The following is a 12659-nucleotide window of genomic DNA, read 5'->3' as shown; positions in this document are numbered from 1 at the left end:
AATGTGTTGTTCTTTGTCCTACATGGCAGTGATTCATCGGGGGTACATAAAACTGACAATACGTATTTCAATTAAGAAGCATTTTCACTTTCGTGTCTAGATTAATGGGTAAAAACATGAAGTCGGGAGTGTTTTTGCTAAGATTTATAAGTTCAGTGAATGAACTATAACAGACATAGAAAAGGATTCTAAACGCCCAGCACCACTGACGGTAGCGTTATTCAGTTAAAAGACAAATAGATGAGCTTATGTCCAGCTGTTATCACTATATCCCACATTGACCCTAGTGGACATTCAAAAACCGACTTCAGGTGTGACAAGTAAGGACTTAACCTCTGTTCACACTAACAGACACCCGTCAAAGAAGATGCAAGAGGAAAACATACTTGTTTTTTTCTGTAACACATGATATAGCTGAAAGTTTCTGGTATTCTGGTATACTTGATATCAGTTTTCATTCATTTGGTTTTGAAATTACTTACATATAAATGTATGCAAAAACATCTGTAGTTCATTTCCGCTTTCCTGTGCGTTGTGTGGAGGATATTCATTTCTGCATTAGTGGAAAAGCATTTCTTAACACTGCATCAGCAATGACGTCCGACACATAAAATTTACTAAGCATAATTCTGATATATTAATAATACAATTATTGCATATTTATAACACTGAGCTTCCAACAAAAGGATCTGATCCAAGGGCTTGACATTATCCATTTCATTACTAAATATTAATAAGGTTTATGAAAGACATCGAATTATGTCCTATACTCAAAATAATGTAATATTAAGAAAGCATCGTACTGAATCATAACTTATATGAAAAGTTTTTTTGTGTGAAGTTATTACATTGCCAACACCTGGAGGTATTGAAAAGATTTATGATTATCGATCCTGTACATTCAGGTGATTTCAAATCAGAATGAATCTGGCATACTTCCAAGTTTGTCGTACACCTGCCACAGGCTGCAGGCCAGTCGACTATCACTTTGAAGCATGTATATTAAGTCTTCACGAAGATGAAAATGACCTTGAAATTAATGAGGCTGACCTCTAACCTGCAACAGCATTCTGGCACAGTTTGGTATATCAAACACACACACACACACGCACACACGCACGCTCACGCACACACAGGCACATATATCGTTCTCCTAGTTGACATATGTCAGTCGGTGTCTAACCAATCACAACTCAGGAGAGCTCGAGTGTATTACCGCAGAATGTCATTTGACTGTGATACTAAATATATATCACATTGATTTTATTGCAATATCTGTCGTGTTAAACGGCGAAAGATTAACAACAACAGTGAGGTAGCCTTGCGATTCAGGTGTTCGCTGATTATTGGGAATATCGGTGTTTGTTTCCCCACATGATAACAACCTGTCTGGTGTCAATTCCCTGATATTGTTGGGATTTGCTGAAACGAGGTGAAAGCAGTCACTTATCCAAAGTGATGGGACACAATGTGATGGCTGTGATAATGTGTATAACGTATATTTCATTGAATGGAAACCCTATCAGGTCCCTGATATATTAACATATTCACCCTGCAGAAGTTCTGCCAACCAGTACTCTAGACTGAGTGCATGAACAGTTTTTGCATATCAGATTCATAACTGTCTCTCTTACCTCTTTAACAACAACCTACGTCTCCTATAACCAACGCTTGTCTCCCTTTGGGTGAGAATATAGGTCCCCAGCACCCCATGCTTGTCTCCCATTGGGTAGGGGAGAATATAGGTCCCAGTCACCATTTGCTTATCTCCCTTTGGGTAAGACTATAAGTCCCCAACACCATATGCTTGTCTCCCTTTCGGTGAGAATATAGGATCCCAACACCATATGCTTGTCTCCCATTGGGTGTGAATGTAGGTCCCGAGCACCATATGCATGACTCCCTTTTGGGGAGAATACAGGTCCCTAGCACAATATGCTTGTCTCCCTTTGGGTGGATTTGAGAATATAGGTCCCCAGCATCATATGTTTGTCTCCCTTTTAGTGAGAATATATGTTGCCAGCACCAGATGCTTGCCTCGGATTGGGTGGGTGAGAATATAGGTCCCCAGAACCACATGCTTGTCTCCGTTTTGGTATGAATGTAGGTCCCGGGCACCATATGCGTGACTCCCTTTTGGGTTTGTAGAAACGTGTGTTTAATAATTATTCTACGATAATTACTTGAAACCTATAAGTTGTTTTGCCAGGGTATATTACATCATAGGATTCAAAATTCCTGCTGTAGTGTTGGTAGCTACAGATAATATTTTGGATGTCAAACCTTATTTCAATGAAAAGTTGATCACTGGACTACCAGACTCGAGTATTTACAGACAGCCACCATATAGCTGGAATATTGCAAAGTGTGATCACATGTGTGATCACATGTGTGATCACTTGTCATCACACCAGTGAGATCGGATGAACTACATAACCTCATCACATAGCGCCGATGCAGCTGGAACCGGTCATTGTGTAGACATCGGCAATCAGCGTGAAGATAACTCTCAACATTGGGAAACGATCGCCATTTTAGTAATTCTGCACGTGCTCGTGCGCGTACCAACCCCACATTGTCATTGGAATTTTAACAATATGCTCTCACTGCTGTCAGGTGAACGTTGTTGCTGATAAGACAGTAGCCACATGTAGCGATAGGACGGGTTCGTCCTGAGCCAGTTGATGATACATGTTCGAGAGGACTTACCAGACGGGAGTCTTGGTAAAGGTCATGTCGGTGTTAGTTCGGATGGCTCCAGTATATGGCAGCAGAGTGAGAAAGTGGTTGGGTGAGTGAGTGGACAAGCATGTGGCTTCGGAAATCCACATCGTAATGGTCACGCATTGTATACTGTACACATCTTTATTCAGGCATCCCGGCAGGTGGGCAGATGAATCGATAGGTAAACAGACAGTAACACACAGAGTAAAACTGATAGTTAAACATGCAGCTGACTAACTTTGCTAACATGTTTATAACACAAGGTAATAAACAGGAATAAAACCTAGATGAAGCTGTTCTAACATGAACTGGTTGGAACTCGATATCCCGATAGCCTATCTCGGTGAGGAGGCGGTTGATTTGGATAATGACGTCCCACAAATTCGTAAAAACATGACCCATCCCACGAATAACGCCCACCCTATAGGCCCGGATGCCCGGATGCCCGGATACCGGTAGACGGGTAGTAAGTGTAACTCAACAGCATCGCTGTGTCCTCCAGCCACGCAGTGCCTCGTACGTGGCTCATTTGTCACCACCTTGTAAAAAGTGACGTATGTGCAGAACCAATGAGAGGCCTGAAGTTGGTCTTCCCGTTCTAAACAATGCACATCGAGGGAAAAAGTAATTATTTCAGTGTTCGTAAGCGTTTCAGAAAGTGAATTAGAACAATTAGATTTTAACAAGGATAGTCACTACACATGTATAGTGAATCAGGTTCTATATTCTATACACAATATCCTATATATTATTATTCGACACTGGGATTTTATGGTACAACGTTGTGTTTTGTGAGTGGACCCTACAGGTCCGATATTGATTTAAGCCAGCAGATGATACGGGCACTTGTGTGAATATGCCTAGTAAGCAAAAACGGCGCCCCCACTCGTCTGATCTCCAGACAACTATCATGGTTACAAATAAGCGTCCGCCTGGGTGATGAAGGATGTCTGCAGTGTCGTTGCAGCGTCAGCGACGTGGGAGATGTTGTTGTATTGCAGCGGAGGAGGTGGGTGCGTGGTTACGGGAGCTGCTCACAGTTCATCAGGTACAGGGTAGGGGTTGAGAACAGTTAGCATACAATATGTGCAAACTGTACAGTAAATATGGTGAGATCGGTAAATATGGCGAGTACAAGTCAGTTCTCGCTGTTACACTGACTGGGTGGAAATAAGGACTTAATGTACACACCGTTAAACGTGTTAAATTATTCGGTACATTCCTAATCATGGCTCTTTCAGGAATCAGTATCCCTTTCTGAGTTTATGACAACCATATACACTCTTGCTGACAAAGTGACAAGACTGAAATATAGAAACTGTGGATCCTTATCCAAATTTGATAAATGTCCCAAGGTACACACATTGCTCTTAACCATTTGCTTGTCAAGGTGCGACCAAGTCCAAGTGTACGTTCTCAGAATCCTGGTCTACCTGGCCACAAGGCACCAGAGGTGTCCCTGACATCCATCACCGATGATATCGATGTCTAACCAATGGGAGACACGCGGAAGGAGTGGTGCTCAACCAGTTTGTAGCTGCTGTAATTTCCCTCAAGGAAAAGGTCCTGGGATGAAACTTTATTCATTTTTAAGCAAGTGTTGAATGAAGGTTTGGGGCAGCTCAAAGTAGCCAAGGAAAATCCGATTCTTTCATATTACGATAGTTAATCTCCCACGAGTGATTGAGATTGGTTTTACGTCGCACTCAGCAATATTCCAGCTATATAGTGACAGTATGTAAGTAATCGTGTGATCAACAGCATGAGCACCGATCTACGCAACTGGGATACGATGACATGTGTCAACCAAGTCAGTACGCCTGACCTGCTGATGCAGTTAGTTGCCTCTCACCATAAGCATGGTTACTGGAGATCAATTTTAACCCGCATCATCACGGAACTCTTACGATACGATGGTTTACTGAAAATCAATTCTGACCCGCATAATCACGGATCTCCCATGCCATGGCAAATAAGGTTATTAAAATCAAAGAAATCGTCGGGTTTTAATATGTCAGGATTGTTGCTATGACCTTGCTTGTATGGTAGGAGCGACGTAAATACATTGATCTTTTGCAATTAGTCCGGGTGTATCACATAGAAAGGTGTGATGTGACCGCCTTAATGCGCTGTTCATTAAGATGTACTATCGCTCTGTAAAGTCAGCTACTGGGCAGTGTGACTGTCACCAGAGAACAGAGACAATACCCAGAAAGTAATGCACTACTGTATTGGTAAGTAACAAACTCAGTTAAATTCAGGTTCTGTTGTATATTCAAAACCCCAAGTAGATGCAATTGTCACTGTGGCAAATGTGGTAGTTGTCAATGTGGTAGTTGTCAATGTGGTAGAGGTGACTGAGGTAGCTGTGGTAGTTGTCAATGTGGTAGAGGTGACTGAGGTAGATGTGGTAGTTGTCAATGTGGTAGAGGTGACTGAGGTAGCTGTGGTAGTTGTCAATGTGGTAGAGGTGACTGAGGTAGCTGTGGTAGTTGTCAATGTGGTAGAGGTGACTGAGGTAGATGTGGTAGTTGTCAATGTGGTAGAGGTGACTGAGGTAGATGTGGTAGTTGTCAATGTGGTAGAGGTGACTGAGGTAGCTGTGGTAGTTGTCAATGTGGTAGAGGTGACTGAGGTAGATGTGGTAGTTGTCAATGTTGTAGATGTGGTAGTTGTCACTGTGGTAGATGTGGTAGTTGTCAATGTTGTAGATGTGGTAGTTGTCACCGTGGTAGATGTCACCGTTGTAGCTGTCACTGTGGTAGATGTGGTAGTTGTCAATGTGGTAGAGGTCACTATGGTAGATGTGGTAGTTGTCACTGAGGTAGCTGTGGTAGTTGTCAATGTTGTAGATGTGGTAGTTGTCACCGTGGCAGATGTCACCGTTGTAACTGTCACTGTGGTAGATGTGGTAGTTGTCACCGTGGCAGATGTCACCGTTGTAGCTGTCACTGAGGTAGATGTGGAAGTTGTCACTGTGGTAGATGTGGTAGTTGCCACTGGGGTAGATGTGGTAGTTGTCACTGTGGTAGATGTCACCGTTGTAACTGTCACTGTGGTAGATGTGGTAGTTGTCACTGTGGTAGATATGGTAGTTGTCACTGTGGTGTATGTGGTAGTTGGCACTGTGGTAGATGTGGTGTCACACACAAGTCTACTTACCAACATACAGTCACACACAAGTCTACTTACCAACACACAGTCACACACAAGTCTACTTTGGAAAACTACAGTCACATACAAGTCTATTTAACAATATACAGTCACACACAAGTCTACTTAACAATATACAGTCACAGACAAGTCTGTTTACCAACATACAGTCACAGACAAATCTATTTAACAACATACAGTCACAGACAAATCTATTAACAACATACAGTCACACACAAATCTATTTACCAACATACAGTCACACACAAGTCTACTTACCAACATGTCGTCAGACACAAGTCCATTTACCAACATACAGTCACATACAAGTCTACTTACCAACATGCAGTCACATACAAGTCTATTTAACAATATACAGTCACACACAAGTCTACTTAACAATATACAGTCACAGACAAATCTGTTTACCAACATACAGTCACAGACAAATCTATTAACAGCATACAGTTACACACACAAATCTATTTGCCAACTTACAGTCACACACAAGTCTACTTACCAACATACAGTCACGGACAAGTCGATTTAAAAACATACAATCACGCACAAGTCTACTTACCAACATACAGTCACACATAAGACTACTTAGCGAGCGACCAGCTGAATATTCGATTTCGCTGTCTTGTTTACTCACTCTACGTGATTTCCAAATGAAAATATAATCATTAAATTTTTGAAAGTATAAATATTTTATGTCCTGCCCCGCCTAGTTGGTCAACAGAGAGCCGGGAACTAATATCATCGGAGAGTATCTGGAACCATCTTGCATGATTGAACTGCTCTAAGATATTATCCCACCTGGCTTCATTGTGTGGTTTATTACTGAACGAAGATGAATGTGCGTTTCGTTTATAAAGAACGATGAATGTTAAGTGTCCACTGACAAGGTGTAAGGCTGTTAACTTGGCGCAGTAATCAAGGATCTTTAACCGTACAGTCGGTTGCATCCGCTTCCTGTCGTCTGCTGCATCAAAGCAGACAGCATTTGTCGGTAGTTGAATCAAATCTTGAACACAAACTAGAAGTTATGAGGGTTTGATTAAACTTGATGCCACGTTTGCGTCCATTTCGCCCACTCATTGCCAGACACTGTCTCAAGGTTGGCAGAGTTAAGTAGAAGGTCAACTCTCACGTGAATCCAGTCGTATAAGGTCGTCTCTTCAGGCCTTTCTCTATAACAGTTATGCTTATTTTTTATAGACAGTTCCGAGGCAGCTATTAGCGACAACTACACTATCGCGGGTAATGCACACTCTGCCGTGTTAGTGACTGTGGTGTTACACGGATATATCAGCTCCTCATATATGTTAAAGCTAATGCACGTTCTGGTTCGTAAATAAACTTCAGCATGTGAAACTGACAGAGCCTGATTTCAACAAAAGTATGAGCACAGGTACTAAATTTCAATTCAAACCCAGTTTTACGTTCCAACAGCTGACATCACCGACATATCTACGCTAATCGCTGTGATGGCGAGTCTAAGTTTGAAAGCGTGGTCATTGGATCTGGTCATTGGACATTGTTGCTGTGATTGATGTCGCTGTGGTAGATGGCGTGTCAGGGTAGAGCAGATGTTGCTGAGGTAGATGGCGTGTCAGGGTAGAGCAGTTGTTTCTGAGATAGATGGCGTGTCAGAGTAGAGCAGTGGTCACTGTGGTAGATGGCGTGTCAGAGTAGGGCAGTCGTCACTGTGGTAGATGGCGTGTCAGAGTAGGGCAGTGGTCACTGTGGTAGATGGCGTGTCAGAGTAGAGCAGTGGTCACTGTGGTAGATGGCGTGTCAGAGTAGGGTAGTCGTCACTGTGGTAGATGGCGTGTCAGAGTAGAGCAGATGTTGCTGTGGTAGATGGCGTGTCAGAGTAGGGCAGTGGTCACTGTGGTAGATGGCGTGTCAGAGTAGGGTAGTCGTCACTGTGGTAGATGGCGTGTCAGAGTAGAGCAGTGATCACTGTGGTAGATGGCGTGTCAGAGTAGTGCAGTCGTCACTGTGGTAGATGGCGTGTCAGGGTAGAGCAGTTGTTTCTGAGATAGATGGCGTGTCAGAGTAGAGCAGTGGTCACTGTGGTAGATGGCGTGTCAGAGTAGGGTAGTCGTTGCTGTGGTAGATGGCGTGTCAGAGTAGAGCAGTGATCACTGTGGTAGATGGCGTGTCAGAGTAGGGCAGTCGTCACTGTGGTAGATGGCGTGTCTGAGTAGGGTAGTCGTCACTGTGGTAGATGGCGTGTCAGAGTAGGGCAGTTGTTACTGTGGTAGATGGCGTGTCTGAGTAGGGTAGTGGTCACTGTGGTAGATGGCGTGTCAGAGTAGGGCAGTTGTCACTGTGGTAGATGGCGTGTCTGAGTAGGGTAGTGGTCACTGTGGTAGATGGCGTGTCAGAGTAGGGCAGTTGTCACTGTGGTAGATGGGGTGTCTGAGTAGGGTAGTCGTTGCTGTGGTAGATGGCGTGTCAGAGTAGAGCAGTGGTCACTGTGGTAGATGGCGTGTCAGAGTAGGGCAGTTGTCATTGTGGTAGATGGCGTGTCTGAGTAGGGTAGTCGTTGCTGTGGTAGATGGCGTGTCAGAGTAGGGCAGTGGTCACTGTGGTAGATGGCGTGTCAGAGTAGAGCAGTTGTCACTGTGGTAGATGGCGTGTCAGAGTAGTGCAGTTGTCAGAACACTCATAACACAAACATTTGGGTTTAGCCATAAGAGCGTCGCACGAGTCAACATCGCAATGGTTAGACCCAAGAAAACTGTCACCATGCACGATCGATTACCAGTCACTAGATTCTAAGTAAATTTACAAACAAAATTAATTACTGACAGTACATTTTCAAGTTCGTTAAAGGTGGAGAAAGAAACACATCGGAACACAACCAAACTCAACAAAACGAAACCAAATTTTCCAGATGTGATCATGACTTTCATCAACTCGATCCACTAGTAGGGTAGGGGAACACATCGTCGCATAATCCAACACTGCGTAACACCTCGTAACACTTTAAACTGCTTTGAGACCACTTAAACATAGTTATTTCTTCATTACATACAGTTACATTCCAAACCCGTCGGCCATTGAAATAGGCTTCTTTCTCAGCCATGGCCTTCGCGTTAGAATTTCAGTAAAGAACCCTTATTGAATAAACTCGTCTTTATATAATAAGCCTTTCCTGCATCTGTAGTCCGATGCCCTGTGTCAACAAGCCGAGCGACTGACTGCTGCTCGGTGATAGCTTAACATGAAAACTAACACAGAATCGAAATAACATTGATTTTTGTCTCTGACGTCAATTGTGACGTCACAATTGCATCACAATAATTCAATATCCGGTGAGAGGAAATGAGTCCCCTCACCGAATCCCTTGAAGTTGATGCGTTTTATCAATAAGGCAGGGTAAAATCAGGGGCTGTAAAAATGGTAACTCGTCGTCTGAACAGAGCTGGAGGCACTGGGGCCAGAACGGATCGCAGATCTCTTACTGTACATCAGAATACTACTGTAGCCTTGAAGTCTTTTTGCCAACCCAAGCCTTTTATATCTTTGTGCGTTCGTGTGATAGGGAGTATTTAATGTTAGCTTGTTATACAGAACTAGTCATACAGAGAACAGATTTTACTCAGAGTAGCGGAAGGAATTCGCTATTGTTAAATGACACAGTGATGGCACGTTTGGAGGGCAACATGTCCTTTGCCAACTGAGTGATGACAATGACGCCAGGATCATGAAAGATGAGGTACTCTACTCGAAGGGTACCAATCAGCTAGCCATAGCGCTCTGAGCCTTATTCCCAAAGTGAGGGCACGTGACGTGGTCGCAGTCAGTATTATACGTGTGTCGTTTGGAATCGACTTTGTTTCGTTGCCTTGACCTTGGCCAAATCATGAAAGCACGCACTAGAACCGGATCGGCATTGGCGTCTTTCTACCTCTCTTCCGCCTCATATGCCTTAGTGTCAACTTTATACAAATGAGAAGCTAAGATTGTTATCATGTTCAATCACAGCCACAACATCTCAGGTCAGAAATACCATGTTGTACACGAAAGACATGTAAGGGGCACATGCTCCCTTGTTTAGACTTGTGTCGTATATTCAGGTATTCAGTTGTTAAAACTTGTGCCGTGTATTCACTTACAAAAAAAAATTGTGCCATATATTGACTTGCTTGGATTGCCGTACTTATCGTGTGTTCTCTTGTTTAGATGTGTGCTTAATTTTCGCTCGTTCAGAAATGTGCTGTATGCTCTCTTGTTCATATCTGTGGCTTATATTCTCTAGTTTTTACTTTGCCGTATTTTCCTTTGTTTAGGCATGTGTCATATGTTACCATGTTTAGACTTCTGTCGTGTGTTGCCTTGTTTATATTTGTGACGTGTGCTCTCTTGTTTAGGCATGTGTCATATGTTACCATGTTTAAATTTCTGTCGTGTGTTGCCTTGTTTATATTTGTGACGTGTGCTCTCTTGTTTAGGCATGTGTCATATGTTACCATGTTTAAATTTCTGTCGTGTGTTGCCTTGTTTATATTTGTGACGTGTGCTCTCTTGTTTAGGCATGTGCCATATGTTACCTTGTTTAGACCTCTGTCGTGTGTTGCCTTGTTTAGACGTGCTGTGTTGCCTTGTTCAGACATATGCCTTGTGTTCTCCTGTTTAGACTTGTGCCTAATGTTCGCTCGTTTAAGTAGGCATGGGTTTAATCTTGTGTCGTGGTTTTTCCTGGTTCAGATTTATGCCTTGTTCAATTTTTTGTTGTTTCTCTTGTTTAGACTTCTTCCTTATGTTCTCTTGTTTACAGTTTGCCGTATTTTTCCTTGTTTGGAACACAGGGGCTCATAACGCTAAAAACTGCCACCAAGGTGTGTACTGTCACTAAAGGGGGTTTTAGGACAATATACAGTATGGTTCAAAATTATTGAGAATAGCTAAAACATTTCATATTATTAAACGAGAACAAATCAGATAAAACTGAATGTATTGTGAAAGTGAACTGACCTTTTCATGTTGTGTAGGTAACAATTTAATATTTTATCAAGTCTCCTTGAGCTTCACGGCACAGTCTAAGACGGGTAGGCATACTTCCTATCAGAGAGGTTAGTGTCTCGTGAGTTATGCTGTCCCAGTATCGGACCACTTCTCTCTTCATGTCTTCAATTTTTGTCAACCCCTTTTGATTCACACATTCCTTCATCATCCCCCAAATGTTCTCAATGGGATTTAAGTCAGGACTATATGCAGGAAATGGTAATGCAGTCACATTTTTCTCCTGAAACCACTGCTTGGCATGTTTTGCGTTGTGTTTAGGATCATTATCTTGCTGCAAAATCCAGCCATTTCCATAAAACACATGTGCACTTGGAAGGAGAAAGTTATCTAATATGTTAGTGTAGCGTTGACTTGTCAGATTTCCCTCAAACACACACAGCGGGGTCGTTCCTAATAAGGAGATCCCTCCCCATACATGAAACTTTGGGCTGTATTTAGGTCGTCGATACAACGGTGCTGACGCAGACTTTGTCCCTATTTTCACATTATTGGGATATACCCATATTGAGCTTTCATCAGTAAAAATCACATTTTCCCAGTCAAAGTTTTCATGTGCCAAACACCACTCAACACGCCTGTCTTTATGTTCTTGTTTCATGAGAGGAGAAGGAATTCCAGTCTTTTTCTCCCATCCAAGATCAATCAAATTTCTTAGAATTTGATACAACTGTTGATCCCCTTTCTATCATTTCATACCTGATGTTGGAGATGCTTGCCCTTTGCTTTTTAGACGCTAAAATTCCCAGCCGGACGCGATCTGAGAAGTCCAATTTTCTGGGTCTCCCTGCTCCTTTCTGGTGCCCAAAATCCTTTCCCTCTTTAAAATTCTTCCTAATCCTATACACAGTAGAAAGATGAGTTCCTGTTCTCTCTGCCAATGTATTTACATCATCAATTCCTTGATTACACAACTCAAAAATCAACCTTCTTTTATCTTCAGCAGACATTGTTGACAGTGCTGAGGAAAATGACGTCTGCTACAAATTCAGGGGAGGTAACTCTAATTGTACTATACTCAGTAGGCCAAGATGAGTTACCTCCCTTATACCATTACTTAGTTTTAAGTATCAGTGAATCAGCTGAGGTGTTAGGATAGCTCAAAGTAAGAAGAAAAATTCTCAATAATTATGAACCAGACTATAAAAGGAAAGGGATGTAATGAGGTCGCCATTGGCGATCTTGGCCTTGACCTGCCCTGCACTAAACAGAGCCAGGGACTCAGTCGCTGTTATAACTTCGTTCTGGTTAGATGTTTAACTAGGGCACATGACAAATCTCCATATCAAACTCGTTAACACATGGCAACTTATAACAGCCAATGAGCCAGTCAAACGAGAACAAAGTTTGATATTGAACTCGGACACATGATAAATCTCCCTATCAAGCTCGCGGACACATAGCGACGAATTTATCTCGGCGAGCACCCTTACGAAATGCTTTACATCTTGACTGTGAGAATGAGACAACAAAAATGGCGACCGATTGTCTCTGTATACGTTTTTATTGGTGAACGTACAATGTTTTGGTTTATACCATTGTATTCAGCACATGTCAATAACAATCGATCTAGGACCGTGCAACCGTGCCAGACTGAAGTACACTATTTACTGTAAGCAGTTACTGTGGACGTGTCGATATCCCACAACAGGTAAACACATGGACACAGCTGTAGTGAATGTGAGAATAGGTTTTGGTACACTGCTATAGAAGTGCATTTGTGACCTAGAAGTTACAGGATT

General features: G+C 42.5%; 1 protein-coding gene across 1 annotated transcript; it reads right to left on the bottom strand.

Moving 5' to 3' along the window:
* Positions 1–4999: 4999 nt before the first annotated feature.
* On the bottom strand, positions 5000–7348 carry LOC137288014 (TBC1 domain family member 5 homolog A-like). The gene is made up of 2 exons (XM_067820373.1): positions 7323–7348; positions 5000–5849 (listed from the first exon to the last, which is right to left on the bottom strand). Exons 1-2 carry the CDS (start codon positions 7346–7348, stop codon positions 5000–5002), a joined length of 876 nt encoding a protein of 291 aa, XP_067676474.1.
* Positions 7349–12659: the final 5311 nt, after the last annotated feature.

The sequence above is a fragment of the Haliotis asinina genome, chromosome 6 (assembly GCF_037392515.1).
Source record: "Haliotis asinina isolate JCU_RB_2024 chromosome 6, JCU_Hal_asi_v2, whole genome shotgun sequence".
Lineage (NCBI taxonomy): Eukaryota > Metazoa > Mollusca > Gastropoda > Lepetellida > Haliotidae > Haliotis > Haliotis asinina.
This window is presented reverse-complemented; position numbering and strand designations above follow the sequence as displayed.

Excerpts from the sequence above, each read along its gene's own strand:
- LOC137288014 (XM_067820373.1), bottom strand. The coding sequence starts at position 7,348 with ATGTCGGTGATGTCAGCTGTTGGAAC. Across the intron at positions 5,850-7,322 it reads GTGATGTCAGCTGTTGGAAC|TGCCAACTACCACATACACC; the intron begins GTAAAACTGGGT and ends CATCTACCACAG.